General features: G+C 38.7%; 1 protein-coding gene across 1 annotated transcript in view; it reads right to left on the minus strand.

Annotated features, from left to right (window-relative positions):
- The window catches only part of LOC149152584 (ATP-dependent 6-phosphofructokinase 6-like), a 269,302-nt gene extending 254,577 nt beyond the window's left edge, over positions 1-14,725 (minus strand). The window contains exons 1-2 of the mRNA XM_089441164.1: positions 14,554-14,725; positions 14,148-14,468 (exon numbers count right to left, since the gene is read on the minus strand). Coding sequence (XP_089297290.1) covers positions 14,148-14,453 — 306 coding nt within the window. The 5' untranslated portion in view covers positions 14,454-14,468; positions 14,554-14,725. The remainder of the gene's footprint in view (positions 1-14,147; positions 14,469-14,553) is intronic.
- Between the last annotated feature and the right edge of the window lie 8,408 nt (positions 14,726-23,133).

The following is a 23,133-nucleotide window of genomic DNA, read 5'->3' on the forward strand; positions in this document are numbered from 1 at the left end:
AGATCAAGATATGGAGGACCGACAATGGAATCAAATATGAATCAAATGAATTCAATGACTTATGCAGAGAGGTTGGCATTAAGAGGCAGACAATTGTTCCATACACTCTTGAACAAAATGGTGTTGTTGAAAGGAAGAATCGAACAATCATGGAAGCTACTCATGCCATGCTCCATGATCAGGGTCTGCCGAAGTTCTTATGGGGAGAAGTTGCCAACACTACTGTATATGTTCAAAATAGGAGCCCTCATCAAGCATTGGATTTCAAGACAGTCGAGGAAGTTTTCATTGATAAGAAACCTAATGTTTCTCATTTTAGAATATTTGGTTGTCCCATGTATTTTCATGTGTCACGGAGAAAAAGAATAAGTTGGAAGCTTCTGGGAAGATAGGAATATTCGTCGACTACAGTGAAAATTCAAAGGCATATAGAATCTATGTGCCTGGTCAAAAAGATGTGGAAGTAAGTCGTGATGTCACCTTCGATGAAGACACTGCCCTTGGGAAAGCCAGAGATCTCCTATCCCAAGGAAGGACAATAATGATGTTGCGGAAAAACAGGATGAACGTCCGACATATGAGCCTATGCCCGATATTGATGGCCCGATGGATCCTATTGATCCACCTCCTGGTGATTCCTCTACCTCAAGGAAATGTCCACTATGGCTCAAAGATACTCTCGAAGATGCTGAAAAACATATTGCTCCAAGAGGAACATTTCGTGAAAGTAAGAAGTCGAACAGGTATCAAGGTTATTTGGTTGCTATGAGTATTATTGTTCAAGTTGAACCATGCACTTTCGAGGAAGCCGTAAAACACCAAGTCTAGAAGGATGCAATGAATGAGGAATATGAATCGATCATGAAGAATGATGTATGGGACGTGGTGCCTAGACCTAAGGACAAGTTTGTGGTTACCTCAAAATGGCTTTACAAAATTGATAATGGAGTTGATGGGAGTGCTGAAAAATGTAAGGTCGGGTTCGTTGCTCGAGGCTTCTCTCAAAATGGAGCTGTGTTAAAATTGGAAACTAGGGCCAAACTCCATGTGGGTCATCTTATTTATGGCAGCTGATATTTTTCTTGGATCCCTCTCATCGAGAGGTGTAGGATTGATCTAAAGATCATTCGATTCTGATAAGTATTCATGGAGTTATGAATTTATTTGTGTTATAAGACAATTCGTCAAGGTCGGCCAGCAACCAAAATAAACCCCACATGTGCTCAACGTTTTAGTATAAATAGAGGTGGCCTTCAAGTCATTTCAACACACTTGGGATCTCTTCCTCTCTCTACTTGTCTTTGGGTCTTAGTAGGAGGAGAGATCCTAAGGAATAACGTTGCCTTGATCCAGAGGGTAGATAGCCGGAAATGCCAGAAAAGCCGAAACTGCTGGAAACGTCGGAACTACCAGAAAAGCTAGAAAAGTCGGAATTGCCGAAGAAGTCGGAACTTCCGGAACTGCCGGAAAAGTCGGAACTGCCGAAAAAGATGGAACTGCCAGAAAAGCCGGAACTGCCGGAAATGTAGGAAAGCTGGAAATGTCGAAAAAGCCGGAAATGCCGGAAATGCCGAAAATGCCAGAAATGTCGGAACTGCCGGAAATGTCGGAAACGCCGGAAATGCCGAAAATGCCAGAAATGTCGGAACTGCCGGAAAAGACAGAACTATCGGAAAAGCCGAAAAAGCCGAAATTGCCGGAAAAGCCAAAAATGCTGGAAAAGCTGAAACTGCCAGAAAAGCCGGAAATGCTGGAAATGCCGGAAAAGCTGGAACTGTCGGGACTGCCGAAACAGCCGGAGAATTTGTCTCCGAAGGAGAGCAGCATGCAAGGGACAACTAACTAACATTGGGACAGTTGTATGGTACTTAGCAGCAAATACACCAAGCATGCAATGTTACAGCTAGCATGCAAAGGACAACTAGCATGCAACAACAAGCATGCTAAGGACAACAAGCATGCTAGGGACAACGAACAAGCAAGGGACAACAAGCAAACAAGGTGCAGCCAACACATAGGTCAAGATGGCAACATGGTGCAGCAATGGCACATAATGCAGTATAGTGATGGGTACAGTCATGATTAATGAAGCGTGATGAGATGCAGCATAGTGATGATGGGTGCAGCGTGGTGAGGTGCAGCATGATGACAAAATGCAGCACAACGATAGGTGAAGGAGTCACCTTGGAGAATTAGTTGAAGCAGCATGTCTTCAACTAATCTCATGTATCATCTTCTTAGAGATGATCTATGCTCTTATCTAGATAAGTCAAAATGTTGACTTCTGTTGTAAATGTACAATCTCTCTCTCTCTCTCTCTCTGTTGAACTATTGAAGGGCATATAAGAAGAATTGATCAAGGGTTTCCCCACATTGGGGTTTGTCCCTGGCTAGCGCCACATCTTGTGTCTTCTTGTCTTGGCTTGTCTTCTGCGATTTACGTTTATGTTCTATCTGCAGTTTACTTTAATGCTGATGTGATTGCTAAACTGGAAAAGATATGGAGCTAACTGTAAAAATTGAAATAAATTGCTCTAAGCATAGAACATACCTAAAATTAACAAGCTGACCATGACAAGATATTTGCACCAGTTGCCCGATATACCATTATTCGATCTATTATTGCTCTAGCTGCCAACCAAGGATGGAGCCTACATCAAATGGACGTCAAGACTGCTTTCTTACATGGCTCGCTTAAGGAGGAAGTCTACTTGGAACAACCTCAAGGGTTCGAAGTACAAGATCAAAAGACACATGCATGCAGGTTGAAGAAAGCCCTCTATGGGTCCAAGCAAAACCCTAGGGCTTGGTATGAGACAATTGACAGTTATCTTATGAAATTGGGATTTACAAGGAGTTATGTTGATCCTAACCTACACTTCAAGGTTGAAAAGGACATGCCTCTCATTTTGGTCCTTTATGTTGATGATTTCTTTCTAACTGGTGCAGACCCTCTCATTTACCAATGTAAGAGGGAGTTGACTTCCGAGTTCAAAATGAAGGACCTAGGATTGATGCATTACTTCTTAGGCCTGGAGGTCTGCCAAAAGTCAAGTGAGATTTTCCTTTCTCAAGGAAAATACATTGTGAAGCTACTAGAGAGATCTGAGATGGTGGATTGCAAGTTTGTGTCTACTCCAATGGAACTCAACTTCAAGTGTTGTTGGCCCAAATTGGCAAACCCTTCCGAGTATCAACAACTTGTGGGGGCCCTGATGTTCTTAATAAAAGTCCATTCGAACATATGTTTCGCTATAAATACTTTGAGTCAATTTATGGTTGAGCCTCATCACATACATTGGATTGTTGTCAAGAATCTCTTGAGATATCTTCGTGGCACAACCAACTATGGGTTGAAATACACTGTTGGGAATTTGAGGCTACATGGATATTCTGATGTTGACTAGGCTGCCAATGTGGTGGATACAGAGAGCATGTCAAGATGTTGCTTCTCATTGAGATCTACTTCAATTTCTTGGATGAGCAGGAGGTAGACATCGATTGCTTTAAGCATCGTCGAAGCTAAATATATTGCTGCTAGTATGGGCTATTATGAAATTGTCTGCTTACAGAAGCTCTTCAGTGAGCTATTTGATCACGTGTTGGATACCACCGTGATCTATTACGACAACCAAAGTGGGATTCACCTTTCAGAGAATCTCGTGTTCCACGACCACTCCAAGCATATTGACATCAGGTAACATTTTATCCGGGATATGGTACAATGGGGAGCAATAAGGCTCCAACACATCAAGATTGATGAGCAGATTGTTGACATTCTCACAAAGCGCTTGGGAAGGTCAAATTCTTAGCCTTCCGAGAGAGACTTGTAGTAGTGTAAGGACCCTCACATGAGGGTCCCGCTTGAGTTGGACATTGAACTCTAGGAGCTCCTAGGGGCTTGGGGTACTTCTTGGAGCTATGAGCGACCATAGGGTGAGTGGTTCACCTTCCTCTATAGGTGCGTTGTGTATAGGGTGAGTGATTCACCTTCCCCTATCATACCCCATGATGGTTGACATGTGTGTAAGGTGAGTGGTTCACCTTCCCCTACAATTGATGACACGTGTGTAGGGTGAGCAGTTCACCTTCCCCTACGATTGATGACATATGCATAGGATGAATGGTTCACCTTCTCTTATGGCATATGAGCAAGATAGTGGTTCACCTTCTCTTATGGCATATGAGCAAGATAGTGGTTCACCTCCTCATGTGGATGCCTTAGGATACATCCTACCCATGTAGTCTGGGACTCATGGGAAGTACCTCTCATCTGACCAATGAGTTGGGGAAAGTGGATAGGGACCACAGCACTACAAATGGATGCATCGTGTACTGTCCTACTCCCTATGTTTAGGATGCATGGTGTTCAACAACTTAATCTGGGATCAAGTCTGATTGGGGTTCTACCCCTCGACTGACTTCGATCAATGGAGAGTGGCAAGGTCTTGTGACTCACTCTCAATTGATTCTTCTTCATTATTACATCAATGTTGAGCAAAGTTGAGATGAGACGCAAAGACAATTCATGACGATAGGATGGCATGATGATGGATGGATTGGCAGGTGGAATTCTCCCTCGTTGAGAGGGAGCGTTAACATTGGCAACAAGGGCCAAATTCCACTTTGGACAGCTCATTTTATGGAGATGATTATTGCATTGAATTCCTCTTTTCGAGAGGACCAAAATCAACCTAAAGATCATCAAATTTGGATAAGTAAAAATATGTTTTTGAGGTCAAGCTCACACGTGCAAATTGTCAAGGTCGGCCACATCATCATGTAGGCTCATGAAGCCCAATAGACATGTCTTTTCACCTTCAACAACTTGTATAAATAAGAGAGACCTCCACCCGCATTTGACATTTTCATCAAATCAACATATTCTTCTCTCTCCTCATCTATTTGGTTCATATAGCATATTGGGCATATCTTTTCCTCAAAGGTGCGACAATGAAGAAGGACGAATTTCAGGAATCTGTTGCAGGTTTGACCAGAGTTGATCAGGGGTGCATTGACCAAGTTTGACTGCGATTTTTGGGTCAAAATTTCGGTTTTGGAGAGTTGCATCTATTGGCACAGAAATCGAGGTATTTTGGGCATGTTGACCAGAGCTGACCGCAGAATTCAAGAGCAGATTTTGACCAAGTTTGACCATTGTTTTCATGACTGTTTTGGGCTGAATTTGACCACCTTAGAAGGCCAAGTTTGACTGAGTATGACTGAGCTGCATTGAGGACAGTTTGCTGCTGTTTTGACCAACGTTGACTTTCTGGTTAGGGCTGTTGACTGCTGCAGGAAAATTTCAGATTTGACAGGGCTACTTTGATCATCATTTGGCAAGTCAATTTTGACTTTATTGTACTCTCTCTTTCTGCTGAACATTTGATATAATAATAAGAAGAATTGATCAAAGGGTTTTCCCCATCTTGGGGTTTTTATCTGACATTCACCAAATTTGGTGTTCTCTTGTCTTGGCTTGTCTTCTGTTTTTATTGTTCATGTTCTATCTACAGTTACTGTCAATGTGATTTATGGTTAATGTGATTGCTATTGGAAACTAAATTGGCAATTGTCATTGGGCTGCTAAAAGGACATTGAAGTAATTGTGCTAAGCATAGAACATACCATTGTTAACTAAAATTAACAAAAAATTACTATAGCATTTTTTTAGTTAACATTTAAGATTGTGTACAATGTTCCCTTTTGTTTTCAAAAGTTGGTGCTAAGTGTCCTCAACATTTGGTGTTCAATGAAGATGTAGTTATAGAGTTCTGAAAGTTCCTGCCAACCCCATAGTCTCGACTTCTATCAAAGGCTCTAAGATCATCAACCACATATAAGTTTGAAATCAATGACAATTCAAGCATTGGCATAGCCAAACACAGAAGCAAAAACATTTTATCCCAATTACCGCACATTTGGATGACTACCACCAAAATCTTCTCACTCAGTTTTTAATGAAATGGGGACCATTGCTCATCAGGTGCAGAAAACTGATCCACGCACAGCTCCTACAAGTTACATCAACGCAAATTTGCTCATTCAACATAAGCAGCATAACAATAACTGTGCCAAGGACCAAATGTAATTGTGCAGAACCATCTCCACACCAACACTTACTCTACATTAGACCATCTATGCACACGAACACTAATATCTACAACAAAAATCAATGACAGCTTAACATGCCTTCTCAGCAAAAACTTACAATTAAGAGGGGCTGCATAGAAGACACATTAGGTGATCAAAGTAAATCAGGTCAACAGTGAGGCTGCACACAAACTAATGATCAACTCCAACCAGGTCAGCACACTCCCTGGACAGCCCAATTTTGTTTACCTAAACAGGGAACAACCTTAGACACAATGCCCAAGACCGAAAGTCTGAGAACGCCTTGCATGAAGCAATAATCATCTTACCTGTGTATAATGTTAAATCATAACTCATTTGCAAAATACATAGCACCTTAAAATATTTTCTCCTCTTCTTCATGTATTTGTGTGGCTAGCTCCCTTAGCCTTCTCCCACAAGGCCATAACACATGGAGCCACTTCACAATCATAACACTACTTTCTGACTCACTTCATGACCACAATAACAAGTATACAGGCTTAAGCAAGCATTTCTCTTCTCTTTGCATATTTTTATGAAATGTTCTATTTTTTACCCTACACAAATACTGTTCACACTTAATCAAATAATTATAATTTCCACAACCTTTATCTCTAGTTCTTTCTCAGTTCAATTATGTCGCAATTGTCTATTTTGTTACCGTTCCATTCATAATTCCATTTGTCTACAAACTATGCAATGTATTGTGTTAGTTCTCTATCATAACTGTGCATACTATATAATACACTAATATGGCATCATTTTGCACATCTGTTCTCTTCTTGTTTTTTGTGCTAGCTTTGGAATTACTGCACACTTAACACTTCTGCAAAAAAAAATGTGGATCTTCTCAATTCCACAATTATTTACACCTGAGGTGTTCAATCCCACCTTGGGCTTGATCAAATCCTATAATCATTTTTTATGACAATTTTTCCACTTCTTCTCATGAGGTTCATTCATCCAACCTATAGATGTTAACTTTCAATCCTACAACAATCCAACCCGGTCATGGTGGGCTGTTCAAACTTAAAATCAATTTGGTTTGTTAAACATTGGAAATCTAGTTAGGGATGGATCGTGTATGTCAAATGAATAAAAAATATAAAAGACAGTAGAATGGAAAGAGATGAATGCAAAAATGTAAGCTATAAGAACCTAAATATGATTTCATATTTTGGGACGAAAGATACAAAAGGTGTACAGGCATGGACAACCTTATTTCTAGTCTTGAAAAGCCTTAATTCAATTGGGCCACATTGTTGATTGACATAGGCTGACAAAGTCAGCAAATCCCTGTGGTTTTGCTCATCATCCAATAATAAATGATTGAGGATATTGTCCCTCTTAGACCAAAAGTGTACTAGTGAGGTTATGGCACTCCTCACTTTTTTATACCAAGTTATATACTTGATGGAATGATTTCTTTTTTAATGTTTTTCCATATCTTATCATATACATTATCTCTTGTGTGGATTTGTTGACATAAAAATACTTCATTCCATCCACCTTAAGGAAATACTTGTCAACACATATAAATCATACACATAAAAGGATTATCTTCTTTTTGTAAGTACTTCAAGAGACATGACCCAAGGTCTGCACCAGAAAGCACAGACTTAGGTACCAACTCTGACTGGTAGCCATTTCACCAAAATTGCCCAGAACATGCACCTAGCCTTGTCCCTTTAAAACTTACTCCATGCAAGAGGAACAGACCACAGTTACAATGGAACCACAGTGGACAACTTAATTCTCTATCAACCTCGCCAATGAACCAGTGTAGGTACTCCACCAAAATCACTTGAAACTTGTACATAGACTTATCTCTTTATAAATCAAGCCAAGCAGACTGGGCAGAGCACAGCTAGACTGGAACCACAGTGGACAGCCTTACTATTTTCAATCTCACCAATGAACCAAAACTCAGTTGGCTAGAGGAATATTCTTTGCAATTCGGCTGTACTTAACTCCAACATATTTACAAGATAATGAACAATAATTAGCAAATCGGGTGATTGCAGCCTTGCAGACAAATCTATTAATGTTACTTCTGGATTTGCTGGAATGCAACATAAAATATGAGCAGTTTGGTGACTTCAACCAAAAGAAAAGATCCAAAGGAAAAAAAAAAGGTTCAGCGATCAGTATTCCTCACAGAGAATTTTTCAGTGTTCCATGGGGACAGGTCTCCCAAGCTGGGGGGGTGCTCCCCACCTTTCCCACGCTGGGGGATGCCTGGGGAAATGTTTCTTTGTGTCCAACTTTTAGGGAAACACAAGGGGAAACATTTCCCCAATGTAGGGGACACGCTTCCCCAAAAGAGGTGCTTGTGGGAGCCCCCCCTCAAGAGGGGCTAGGCACCAAGCCCTCTATGCACCTCCATGTTGGTGGCATTGATTGTTGAACTCCCCTAACATGCACCTCCATGTTGGTGGCATTGATTGTTGAACTCCCCTAACATGACCCTAGTAAAATTGTACCTATCACTTGAACAAATCTTGACTTGACATGTTAAGTTTTTTCTATCTTATTATAATGTTTAGAGGGTGATATCGATGATGGGAATCCCAATATATGCAATGATTTTGATGATATGTAGGTTTGTAGCATGAATTTATTTGGACTATAGAGGCCATATAGAGCATGTTGATGTATTTATGGTTCAAATATGGATTGCACTCGGTGCTATTTTGGGTATATCCACACTTTCTATATATATGAGAAACTTTGCACATTTGTGTATAACAGTTTGGATTCATATGGATGCACATGAATATTTATGTTTTTTTTCAAAATTTGAATATTTATGTATTTTTTGGTCGACCGGTTTTTTGTTCCAACTCCCAGTTTTGGGGTCAACCAATTCAATCACCAATTTGGTTCTGATAACATTGGTTCATTATCAATTGTTCATTTTTAGTTTTAACATTTGAGTCTTGAATCAAGATACTAATGACTTTAGACCAAGTCTTTGACTCATCACTTTACTATTTTTGAGTTTGAGTAATTTCAATTTACTATTACAGTCTTCACACTTAGTATCTATAATGTCCCCAATTTTGATTTTTCATCTGAGGGAATTAATGGAGTTTATTGGGGAGGTGCTAAGCATAGCACAATTTTGTAACTTGAGCATTGGAGACATTTTTGGCATTTGGGACTTGGGACAAATAGCAAATTATTTTGCTAGTGGAATCTGAGGGCCACATCCACAAGAAAACGCACCACTTGGGAGAAAATCAAATTGCTAGTGAAGGGAGGTCGAAATATTTAGAGGGACCCACAAGGAAAAGTAAGGCAGCAATTGGCACCTTTGACAATTTGACATTTACAAATCATTGCTCAAGCTGTTTAGTTGGGTCACAAGTGTTGTTTAGCACAGAGTTCTCCAAGGGGAGAACTCACCCTTCTTTTGATGAACTTCGAGTGCCACCCTAGGGACGTAAATTTGTTGCTACAGTTGAAGGGAGGCTTGTGGAATTTTGGGAGCATCTTTCAGCCATTCCCTTTAGCTATTTCGTGCTCTAGGAGGACGCAGTAGAGGAACTTGTGCCACTTATTTCAGCTATTTTCGAGGGGGTGTTTGTCGAGAGAAATTTAGAGAAGCTACTCCAGGGGAAGACTAAGCTTTGTGGAGAATTTTGGGGCTAGAGATTGCTGACTTTTTGAGAGGAACGCATTTATCTTCCTAGGGCCTGCGTAGGGGGGTCATTGGACAGCATTTCTGTGGAGTTGATTTCAACTATCTTGTGTCGAGATTTTATGTGAGACTTCTCCCCAACATTCGGGAAAACTTCCTTTATCATTCTCATGCAGATTGAGGATAAATAAGGAGGATTTCAACAGATTTCATCACTGGGGGACGCAATCTTTGTTTAGGAGGGCATGTGCCAATATAGAACAATTTTGGAAGGTCGGAATTAGCCAAAACCCTTTTAGGGTTTTTGTGGGTTTGTTGAGAGGAGTCCAGGGTTAATTTTGAAGAATTTTCTATGCAATATTCAGGCCAGAAATCCCCTTTTTGTCCAGCAGTGTTTTTTATTACTTACCCAATAATTTGTTAAAATTGGCAACTAGGGCCAAACTCCATGTGGGTCATCTTATTTATGGCAGCTGATATTTTTCTTGGATCCCTCTCATCGACAGATGTAGGATTGATCTAAAGATCACCCAATTCCAATAAGTATTCATGGAGTTATGAATTTATTTGTGTTATAAGACAATTCGTCAAGGTCAGCCAGCAACCAAATAACCCACACATGTGCTCAACGTTTTAGTATAAAAGGAGGTGACATGAGAGTCATTTACTCACTCACTTCACTTTTGATTTCTCTCCACTTGTTCTGGGTTTTAGTGGAAGAGAAATCTAAGAGAGGAAGCCCTAAAACGCAAAAGGTAAGGAGCCCTAGATGCAGTCCTACGCAGCAAGCCCTAACGCAATACTAAGGAGGATGATCTAGCAGCAATTCAAGGGAGGAGACCCTACTTCTATATGCTGCCTAAAGGAGCCTAGCTGCAGTCCTAGGATGGATAAATAACACGATGGAGGCCCTACTCACTCAGATCTAATCTGCCCTAACCGCAGGTCTGCCCAGCCCTAACCGCAGGTCTGTTCAAGCCCTAGCCGCAGGTCTATTGAGGTGTCTTGGGTGCAAGAAAGGGCAGCATATGACGCTATATGGAGAGGCCTAAACGCAGGTCCTATGGTGTTGTTCCAAAGTGCCCTACACGCAGTCATGGGAAGGGTCATACGCTATCTCAAATGAGGTTATTTGTTTCAACAAGAAGAGGCCAAGCCGGCGAGGAGATCAGGGACTGTTTTGTGGGCTAAACAGGGCACCGAGTTGCTGAAAGGAAGGCCTAGTTGCTTGTTGGGAAGACAGAATTAGGAGACCTCTCTCGCAGGTCTGTTTGGGCACTGTTTTGTGGACAAAATTCTTGTATGGTGTTGGTTGTATGCTACAGGTGGACTGTGTGCTAGGCCGCAGGCCATAGCACCACAGTTAGGGTCTGCGTAGGGAGGATTAAGGGCTAGTATATGCCCAAACAGCAGCGTACTAAGTGTGGAGTCCCATGAAGGTGTGCCATGGTCTTTGAGGGTTGTTTGTGGACTGTTAGATGGGTTTGTAAGGGCTGTTGCAGCATGACCAGGTGCCCTAACCAGTCACAGTATAAACAGCAGTGAAAGCAGACTTGGAACAGCAGTGCTGAAGTGTGTTGGGTCACAGTGTGTGACTAGATTTGGATCAATTTTCCTTGCAGCCTGTTGGAGCCATTTATATGACATTCCGAGGTGAGGAAAAGACATATTAGGTGCAGATCCGGCAGTGCTAGTAATGGGGCAGCAGCAAGTCCATGGTGCAGCAAGGTGCAGCAATGGTACTTGGGACAACAATGATACTTGGTGCAGCAAGTACATGGTGCAGCGATGGTTCATGGTGGAGCCATGGTACATGATGCAGTACAGTGATGGGTACGGTGATGATTGATGAAGCATGATGAGATGCAGCATAGTGATGATGAGTGCAGCATGGTGCAGCACAGTGAGGTGTTGCATGATGATGAGGAGCAGCACAATGATAGGTGCAGCGAGGCGATGGAGTCACCATGGAGAATCAGTTGAAGCAGCATGTCTTCAACTGAGTTCAGCTACCTCATGTATCATCTTCTTAGGGATGATCTATGCTCTTATTTAGATAAGTCAAAGTGTTGAGTTCTATTGTAAATATACTATCTCTCTCTCTGCTGAACTATTGAAGAACATATAAGAAGAATTGATCAAGGGTTTCCCCACATTGGGGTTTGTCCCTGGCTAGCACCACATCTTGTGTCCTCTTGTCTTGGCTTGTCTTCTGCGATTTATGTATATGTTCTATCTGCAATTTACTATTATGTTGATGCGATTGCTAATCTTAAAAAGATAATGAGCTAACTGTGAAAATTGAAATAAATTGCTCTAAGCATAGAACATACCTAAAATTAACATAATTGCACCATTTTGTGGGTTTTTTAGGTGGTTGGTTTGGAGCAAATTATTTTCTGGGTTTGGATGAGTATTTTTGGGAGAAGCTACAGCTGCATTTTCAGGCGATTCCGGGCATCATAGAGGGTCATTCTCAACATTTCTAGTGCAGCAGCAGTTGCCAATTTCTGGGTCTGCGCAAAAGGATATTGGGCTGAAGTTTCCTAGCTCTTGGGGTCATTCTTCCACTTGGGTTTGCTCCAGCTTGCTTATGCAAGCCCAGGTGCACTTGTTCCTTGCTATATGTACTCCTTACAGCTCATAATTTAATAAAATGGCTCAGCTTATTTGCCTAGCTTCTTGGTGTTTTTGATGGTGCATGCGTGTTTATGATTTTATTTGCTATAGCCTAGTTCATGTGTCTGTTATTAGCTGTAAATTTCAATTTGGAACATTACAGTATTTATGATTTTGCTTAGTACTAATCAGATTCTAAAATAACTAATGATACATTTAAATCAATGTATACAATATTTTATTACTTCTATTTCATTGAATCATCTATATGTATGAATCAATGTATTTCATTATTCAATTTAAATTACACACACCCCAACATCCCCCCTGAATTTCGCTAAATCTTGGGGGTGCTCCCACACATCCCCTTGTGCATCTCCTCATTCCCGCATCCCCCTGTCCTGGAAACTTGGTTGAATATTGGAATTTTCAAGTACATCTAATTCACCCAAATAGTTTTCTTAGACCATAAATCGTTTGTTATGCATATTAAGACTAAGATGTTTCAGAATAGGCCAAGACTAGATTTTAAAAGTGCCAACCCGTAGACATCGTTGGAAAATACTTCCATGGGAAAAAATCATAAATGAGGTAATCTATCCAATTAGCCCATCAGCCCTATACTTCGAGACCCATGCATGTAGGGCCTGCCCTCTCTTCAAGGCACAAAGATGTGAAGTAATGAACTTTTACTGTTTTCCCTCCCGGAAAAGAGGACAATTTGGCACAGGACCCAGATCACTAGGACAGTGCCCTTGTCACACATATAGCTAGTGCAGAGCAGATGCTAGCCCAAGGAGAGAACTTGGGCACCTAACGAGTATGGATTTATGTTTGAGACCTTAGTTTCACCAGCTCAAACTCTCAGGAAAAACAGAAAATCAGAAAGATGTTTGATTGAATTTATCACACCTTTCCGTAGACCACATAATTGCGGCTCGAAACCTCCAGATCCAGCAAATTTCATCACCTTTTCGTTTGAATAATTTTGCTTACTGAACTACAAATCAGCCATGGCACTGGAGTTTACTCGCGCATACAAGTCTACACAACATTATATACATAACCCAATATATTATGGCCGTGACAGTTGATAACATTCAACAATCTGAGAGATTGTACATAATAGGAATTATTTCTTTTGTAAATATCGGAAAAAGTGCATTCGCTAACCATATTTTTAAAAGGTGTGTGTTTGATGATTGTAGTACGTATTGGAGCCATGTTTGGCTGGAATTTTTAAGGACTGATCTGAATGGGCATGCAGATTTCCCGCTGTATTAATCCATTAAGATAGTTGACATTTAGGTTATGATATTCTGGGATCTGATGGCAGGAGAGGAGAAGCAGAGTATTAATGTGAAATTGAATCTCAACGTTATGCCACTGCAGTAAGATAGCATTGTAGACATCATATAGATAACAACGGCAAGGCAAAGAGAGCCCAAGAGACATGAGACTGAAACCACCAGTCATGTTAATGCCCTAATAAGGGAGGATGCTGTGACAATAAGACTTGCAGCCCAAAGCAAGCTTTCAAATTGCCAAAAAAATTGATATCGATAATGCACTGTAAACCACATCGGTCACAGAATTGCTCTCTTGCTATGCATGTGGGAGACATAAATAAATTTATAATTTGGACGAGACGAAGACTATTCTGCTTTTGATTATTGGTATGAGCACGAATTTCAGGTCTTAATAGCATCCAACTTTCACTACTCAAAGATTATAGGTTGAAGTAAAATTTTGAAACGAAAGACAGACTCACAGGTAAGTCTGGTAAGAAGTTTGTAAGGTGGGGAACATCTTCCAGGACGAATCCGGCATCTCCGAGCTGAACTTTGAGATACGATTCCGCAAAACCAGGTTGGTTTTTCTTGAAACTTCTGAAGTCCGTCTTCTTCCTCCTACTGTGCAGTAGCGAAGAGTATCTGTCACCCGACAGAAATTTCGATGTCAAGTCTATTTTCGACTGGTTCAAATGTATTCTCGATCGGTCATCAAAGGACGGACGTGATGACCGCTGCGCTACCGTTTGCTTGAATATCAGCTGAGACTGTACAAGGGAGGCCATTGTGCTTGTGTATTTCTGCAAATATTGCCAATCAGTAAGCAGCAGACATCGACCAAAAATAAACTTGCAGAAGGTAGATTGAATAAGGAGACCAAATTACTTTATGGAATCCTAGTGTCCTGGGTAAATATCCTTAGAGAAAACCATTTGCCCCACTGGTCCTGCTATTGGTGCGTTCAAAGCGGTTTTAGTTTGAGCACCCGACTGGACCGCGGTTTTCCCCCTCCTCTCTATGCTTGTCTGTCATCATCACAGAGTTTGACACCTAGGCATGGTACGAGAGGTGGCGAATATTTTTATAAGGGGTGAATTGGTAAAGTTGAGGGCCAAACACCAATTACCTAGTTGTTAAGCTATGATGAAAAAAAGTTCCGAACTCAGAATGCTTAATTATTAGCCCGGCACAACGGAGACGGTTGATGTTGTGACACAGTCAACGATCGACCAGGAATGTTGGGGCAACGCCAGATTCGTTGGGAAATCAAAATTTATTTGCTCGCTATTTTATAGACTACTAGAGTCGAGTCAATGGGACAAATTTTATTTTCACCATTTATTACAGTTAAAAGACTAATTTCCAAAGGTTATCTTCTATCCTATTTTAATTGCGTTTAAATTTATATGATAATTGTTTTACATTTTCCACTTTCCACTTTGGTATGTAGCAATTTTTAGGCATTTTGCATTATATTAAATGAAGATTATATAGCTTATGTTTTTTTTGTTGTTGGTTTATTTGAAGAGAAATTAGACCCACAACATAAGCTTAGAGTTTCGAGGTTGTTAAGATCTCGTCTAATTAGAGCATCTTGTGATTAACAACTTATAAAAATAGGTTGGCTATGCTAGACCTTGACATACATCAACATGAGAAGACAAAAAAGACTATTAGTGTTGCAAGCAAAAAACTAGTGAGTCAAACAACTATTGGGCAAAATCTCCAAGCATCTGTGTTGCTTTGTTACTGCCCTCATCCAAGGAGAATGATATGTTGGTTGATCTCCTCGCTAGAATGGTCAGCTTGTGATCTATATTGTCAATTGTTTCCTCCAGCTTTATCAATCTAATAGAATTCTCTTATTGAGACCTCTTGTACCTCCCTATGCCACCTGCAATATTCAAATGGCATTTAACCATGTGACGGCTTTGTGCCATGATCAAGTAAGTGACGGAAGCACATGCAATGCACCAAGTATAGTGGGAATCACAACCCCCTTTCGTGTGAGCTAGCATAATATCAAGGCAAGAGGGGGAACACCCGCTCCTCGGCACCCTCCTTGAGGAACCTTTAACATATAAATTTTGTGTGTGACATGGAGAGATAATTTGAAGTTGAGGCTCACATGGTGGTCTCAAAGTGGCAAACTTTGTGTACATATTAAGAGGTTACTAGTTGAATTATAAGTTAAATATCACTTAGTATTATCATGTCCACCATCATTACCAACTTACTTAGTGTACCTTTTATTTATATAACTAGAAGGAAAGGCATAAGTACAAGTACATGTATCATAGAGAAGAAGACCAAACCCATCACAATAAGGAAGTTAGGAGAAAAAGTATTAGTAAAGACATAGGTAATAACAATACTCGAAGCATCTAAGCCATAAGTGTTGGGTGCAACGGCTAAGGCTAGCAAGGTAAAGCAAAGCTAGCATAAAAGCAAGGAAATATAATTGTTTGCATGCAAGGAAAAGATAAAGCATCAAGAATTGTTTTACATGAAAATAGTAAGAGTGTTTGGAAGGACGCTTTTCTATAGCCAATGCAAACCAACCAACGATTGGCAAGCTCAAGTTCTTTACACTTTTGTAATGCACTCTAAATCTTGTTGTTGTTGCAAAGTAGCATGTCTTTTTTCTTCTCCAAGTGGTGTGGTTTACACTTCCTTGTAAAAGGGGGTGATTCACGAGTACTCTTGTTTAAGTTTACCTAATAATTGTTTCACCAATTGTGATGCTAGTTTCATATCTTCCAAATGAATAGCAACCACTTTAAGAGATGATACCAACACCAATTACAAGACCCCACCCTCACCATCTCAGTAGAGCCTATGTACTCTCAACTAACTTAAAACCATACATACCTTATTTGGAGGGCTACTCGAAACCTTGAATTCCAATTTAGGAAGCTCTCATCCAAACACTTGAAGATCTCCCTTCTTCACCTCTACATATTTAAAGGTAATTTGACAATTTATCTTACTTAAAAATCAATACAGTGAAGTCGTTTTCTATGCTTTGGTTTCAAATGGGTGTTGTGCATTACAATGTTTTCAATGATCGATTGTATAATGTCCAAGGAATGGGATGATGGATCATTCCATGGATCCTACATTAGTGGTGAGCTTGAATAGTGATTGTAGATCTCCAACTTTGTCTTCAACACAAGACCCTATCATATTTCCTAGACCAAAACATTATGTGTGCTTTTGATAACAATACTACCAACAACTGCAATGAAAGCATGGAATTCTTCAAATTGATCAAGAGCTTACCTTTGTCGATATAATGAAGGGAATCATATTAAGCTTAGCCTCTCATGAAATTATATTTTGTAAGAGATCTGTCCCTCTCATAAAAATGGGGAAGATTGGAATATTAGCAAGGAATTATGAAGAAATTGGAGCTAATTGTAGAGTTGTGAATCTAGATGTAATGTCCCCATTATTGTGAGCACCAAGACACATTTTCCACTACCCTAATAATCTCTCTATGCTAGCAAGAAGGGAAAAGAAAAAAGGTAAAAGGGTGGCAAACAGGTCACTCAATAATAAAATAAAAAGAAATTCTAGAAGTTGGGAGAAAACACAATGAAGAATAATAAAAGGAGGAAGGAGCTCATTTGTTGATTATCCTAACTTATCATTTCTTATTGCTATTGAAGTGGAGCTTAAGCGAATTTTAGACCGAGTGTTTCAAGCAAGATCCTCACCCTAGTTTCAATGGATTTCATAGCCACCCTAGCTATTCTACCCAATTTCAATGGATTCCTTTGCCACCCTAGTTGGTCTTCTATTTTCTAGATTTATTACTAATCTTCTTGCAGGGGATCTGGAGTTAATTCATTTGTTGCAGGAAGAGTTTACTTGCCAGGGGGAGTGAGTCCTTGTGAAGGCCGAGTTATTTCACTGAGAGGGTTGAATTGATAAAGAGGCCAAGTTTACCTACAGAGGTTGAAATTCTTCTTGTGGAGGGGCCGAATTGACTGAGAATTGTGAGGCCGAATTGCTTTCCACAAAGGGGTTGAGTAGTTATCTATCTAAGAAGGGGCTAAATGCTATAACTTGGAAGAGGTCGAGTCCATTGTTTCTAGATGTTCGAGTTCATCTTTTCCCTAAGGCCGAGTTATTTTGTTGAAACCAAATTAATTAGGCCGAGTTGCTTGTGTAGAGGTTGATTTCCCTTATTGTTGGGGTCGAGTTAATATAATCTCAAGGAGTTCGAGCTCTTATTTGTGCAGGCCGAATTTCTCATCACCCGGAGCCCGAGTTTTGAAGTGGGGGTCGAATTCTAGAGGTCTGATTTTGTTGAGGGTCAAGTTCCTACAAGGGCCGAGTGCATCTTCCAGAATTTCGTTGAAGGGGATCGAGTACATTTTGAGGGGGGGGCTGAGTTCATATTTGTGTTAAGGGTCAAGTTGTTATTTCTTGGAGGTCAAATTTTATCCAAATCAGGGGGCGAGTTGCTTGTAGTTGTGGAGGGTGTGATCATTCTCAGAAAGGTCAAGTTGGTATTGCCATCTGCCAAAAGTATTCTCCATGTTCATCACAAGTATTTGTAAGAGAAATTGTTCCATTGATTCTTTGAAATTGACTTTCAGATTAATCACATCATCAATATTTGTTGGTCGACATTTCGAACCCTCTAATGTGGTTCATCCTCAAGCCCAATATGAAAAAACCACCAATCTAACCTTAGGATTAAATATCAGAGATGCATCTTGTTCTAGAATTAGCCATTAAAAAAATAAATTATTTTAATCAACATAAAAACGCTAAGTGAGAGTTTAGGTCAATATTTAATAAAATATTAAAAATATTTGGTCAATATAAATTATTTTAATATTTAATAAAATATTAAAAATAATTTGGTCAATAAATAAAAATACTAAAAAGGTTTACGAGAGATTTTTCGGCGAAAATCACATGAAATACCATTTGTCGACGCGTTTCGAACCAACCAGTGTGGTTCATCGTCCGGGCAAGTTGAAGAAACAGATCCAGCTTAGAATGTTAAATAGTCTGAGCAGAGCCTCCAACGGCTAAAAAGGTTTACGAGAGATTTTTCACATGAAATACCATTTGTCGACGCGTTTCGAACCAACCAGTGTGGTTCATCGTCCAGGCAAGTTGAAGAAACAGATCCAGCTTCAAAATTAGTCATTGGTCAAGTTAGCCTTTGGAGGCTCTGCTTAGACTATTTAACATGCTAAGCTGGATCTGTTTCTTCAACTTTCCCTGACGATGAACCACACTGGTTGGTTCGAAACACGTCGACAAATGGTATTTCATGTGATTTTCACCAAAAAATCTCTCGTAAACTTAATATGGATCACAGAAGCCTCAACTCTACAATTGAATCCCTGTACTAAAATAGAAAAAATGAAAAATAGGGAAAATTAATAAATAAAAAAGGAAAGACCAAATACAACTGACCAAATTAATAATATATTATTATGTTATATATTAAATTAAGGAAAAGAAAATTATAATTTTTATTATTACGTTAGTATAAATAATAATAATATTATATAAATTATTAAATTCTAAAGTAAAGATTAGTAATTTGACAAAAAAAATAAAAATAATAAGATTAATATAAATTAGAAGGGTAGGAAGGGGAGGGATTCTCTTTAATCCCTACGGAATAATAGTGGATAAATATGCATGGGGACTTGGCATCAAGACCAATAATCAAGCAAAAGTTTATAGTTTGTATATGGGACTCCTTCTAGCCAAGAAGAGGGAAGATAAAAACATCACAATTCTCCTATTTAATTATTAGACATTTAAGAAATTCTTCATTTGCACAAGACAATCACCTAAGCCATACTCTTGGCATCAAGACCAATAAGCAAGCAAAAGTTTATAGTTTGTATATGGGACTCCTTCTAGCCAAGAAGAGGGAAGATAAAAACATCACAATTCTCCTATTTAATTATTAGACCTTTAAGAAATTCTTCATTTGCACAAGACAATCACCTAAGCCATACTCTCCTTCGTGTTCAAAGCATTCTTTCTTCCTTTGAAAGCTCACAAGCCTAGGAGATTCTTCGAAACCTTAATACAGAGGCAGACCTGATAGCAAAAAAAACATGTAGATTACCTAAAGGATCTTTGGAAATAAATGGAGTCTCTAGTCTTCACCCTATTCCATAACCCTTCCCCGTGATTGGCCTCTGCATGTGCCCCTCCCATATACCCCCTTATCCTTGGCACATATGGAATATTTCTTATGATCTCGTCATTTCTTGTCACTCCCCAATTGTCCGTAGCATGAGATCTCTTCGTCCTTCTTCGCACGTCAATGTGATGACACACCTCCCCACTCTCTTGTTGTGCGACCTCCATTATCCCCTTTGTGTGATGCCAATATATATATATATATATATATATATAGTCAAATTAAAAAGTAAGAAAACTAAAAAAAGTATTGGGAAAATATTTATTAATTATTTTAAGTCAAATTAAAAAGTAATAAAATAAATAAATAAAAAATTACCAATTATTTTTTGATTTAAAATTTATTATCTTAAATTGAAAATATGGAAAAAAAACTATAAGTTATGATATTGTAGCACAACCTAAATTTATATTTAATTTTATAAAAATTAAATTTGTGATTTTAAAAAAGATTATATAATTTTTTTAATTGTAATGTGCTTATTAATTATAAATTTTGGATTATTTATTTTATTGGAGTTAGTTATTTAATTTTATATAAAAATTGAATATGTGAATTTTAAAAAGATTATTTGGATTTAGTAATAACTAAGGTAATTTATATAAAGTTTTTAGAATTTATATCACATTAATATGGTCTTTTAAAATATATTTATGATATTGAAAATTTTAAAATATGTTTATAATAATTTTAAAAATTAAAATATATTTATATTATTAAAAAATTTAAAATATATATATTAATTTTAGAATGCCAGTGAAAATTTATTGTATTAAAAGAAATCTCTAAGTTTTATTGAATATTAATAAAGTTATTCAAATATCAATAAAATTATTTAAAAAATGGAAAGTATAAAAGAAATCTAATAATTTTTACTATAATTAATAAAAAATAAAGCTAAAATCCCCCGATCGGGGTGGACAAAAGGGTGAAGCGTGGGATTATGATGGAGGTGGGAAGGTGGCAATACAACCTACCTCTCAATTTAATCATCCCATAGGACGTTGAGACGACCTACGGGCACGGTAGAAACCCGAGGCGAGGAGACGGCAGAATAATGAAGGAAGGAGTAAGGATCGGCGACGATCAGATGATGGGACATTGGGTAGGTGGCAACAGAACAATAAGAGCAGGTAAGGGCAGAGCTGAAGGCAGTATGATGCGAAGGAGGGCGACGAAGGAAGTGAGCAGCTGGCTGGTAATCCCTGCTATTCGTTTCAGAAAGGGGCAGAAGGCAACGACAGGGAGAATGAGAAGGGCTGAAGTCGACGTGAATAAGGCAGGCAGGCAGATGAGACAGGATAAAGGCATGCAAGGAGCACAGGTCGACACCGAGAAGGGTCAGCTGGAGACAGAAAATCAGAGGGCCTGGGAGGAAGAGAGACCCCCTGAGCATAAAGACCAATTTCTTTCTAGGAAAGGAAGAGCGGGGATGGCCAAAATGCTTGAGAAAGAGCAGCAGGGAGAAGGAATAGATCTGGACAGGAAAGTCAAGGAGTCTGACAGAGAGGAATTCACAAGGAACGTCTCATTCGAGGTTGGGCAGGGGAGCCAGGCAGCTACCAGGAGCAGACAGCTTCGCTCAGGCAGAGGAAGAGGACGCAGGGGCAGAGGGGGAGCACGACAATCCGGCAATCAAGATTCTAAAGCACCTTCGCCAGTACGACAAAGACAGGGTCGAAAAACAATGAAGCATATGGTGCAGGAGGCAGAGAAGGCCTATAATGAAGGAACCGACGCAGACATCCGTAGACTTATTCAGGAATTGGAAAACAATGCTATGCAGGACGATTCAGAACCAGAGATGGAGGATTGGGGCAACCTGATCCCTGACCCGGGCAATACAAGGGGACGCATGTCCTTATACAAACAGGCCCTACATGTATACTAGGTGGTGAAGCGGTTATTGGCAAAGGCAATGGAGCAGGTAGCAGTGGAGATGGCAGAAATGGCTCAGGGAATACCAAATCTGAGGAGGGAGATGAAAAACCTCCAAATTACTTTGTTGGTGCAAGACAGTAAGTTGGAAGAAATACAAAAACTATTGAAGAAGATAGCTACAACGCCCCGAGAAGAAGATATCAAGCCTGAGATCATGGTAGACTAAACCTTCCAGATTATGCAAATGGTTTTCTTTGTTAGTCCTCTGAGAACTAGTTCTCCTTTTTGTTCTGTTTTAAGTTGATTATGTCGATAGGAAACCAGATTAGCAATTTTGGCAGCGAAGTGTATTTGGCATGGATTTGCAGACTTAGCCTTTTTTGTTATTGGTCGGCGTATAAAGACTTAAGGTGGCCAACAGACCCAGTTTCCCTTCCGGGCGGGTTGAGGCCACCAAACATTTGTATTTTTTCAACCTGATTAAATAGAAAATCAAAAGTCCTACATTAATTTATTAAAAAAAAAAAGAGCTAAAATTATTGACAGAGAAATAAATTTATATAATGCATTCCCACATTCACTTCAAAAAAATTAAAAGTAGGTTAAGTATCCTATAGTGTTTTAATGTTTTGCTTACAAATCTAATACCTTATGAAATATTCCATGTGAACTGATCCCTTGCGTAATATGATAAAAGAGTTCAAGAAAATAAAGGCTTTTGTCTGAAGCGATGTTTATATTGGGAGGTGTGTACATTCCTAGTCAATTTCCAACCAAACCTAATACGATAAAAGAGTTCAAGAAAATAAAGGCTTTTGCTTGAAGTGATTTATATTGGGAGGTGTGTACTGCGCGAGTCAATTCCAACCTAATTAATTTCACAATACAAAATAAAGTAAATATAATATTTAAAAAGATTATTTTTAAATTTATAAAATTTAAATATTAAAATTTAATTACAACTTAACATTATATTGAACATATTAATTACAATAAATATATTAATTTAAAAATTTTAAGATATTTAAATTATATAATTTTTATTTATAATTTATAATTTTATTAAAATTAATTAGAATGATTAAATTAATATATATATATATATTACATTATTTAAATGATAATATTTAATGTTCACTAATATGATCTATCAAACTTTAAGAAAAGATTAATCAAAATAATACAATAAACTAATTTTAAAAACAAATACATCACACAATTAATTGAAATAACACAATAAATTAATTTTGAAAACAAATAATAAATAATAATAATAAAATCAATTGAAATAACACAATAAATTAATTTTGAAAATAAATAATAAATAATAATAATAAAATCAAATAAACTATATATTTCTTAGACTAAAGATTTATTTCAGGCTTATTAACGGC

Source organism: Pinus tabuliformis, chromosome 9 (assembly GCF_031772625.1).
Source record: "Pinus tabuliformis cultivar Carrire ecotype Pingquan chromosome 9, CPIR1, whole genome shotgun sequence".
NCBI lineage: Eukaryota > Viridiplantae > Streptophyta > Pinopsida > Pinales > Pinaceae > Pinus > Pinus tabuliformis.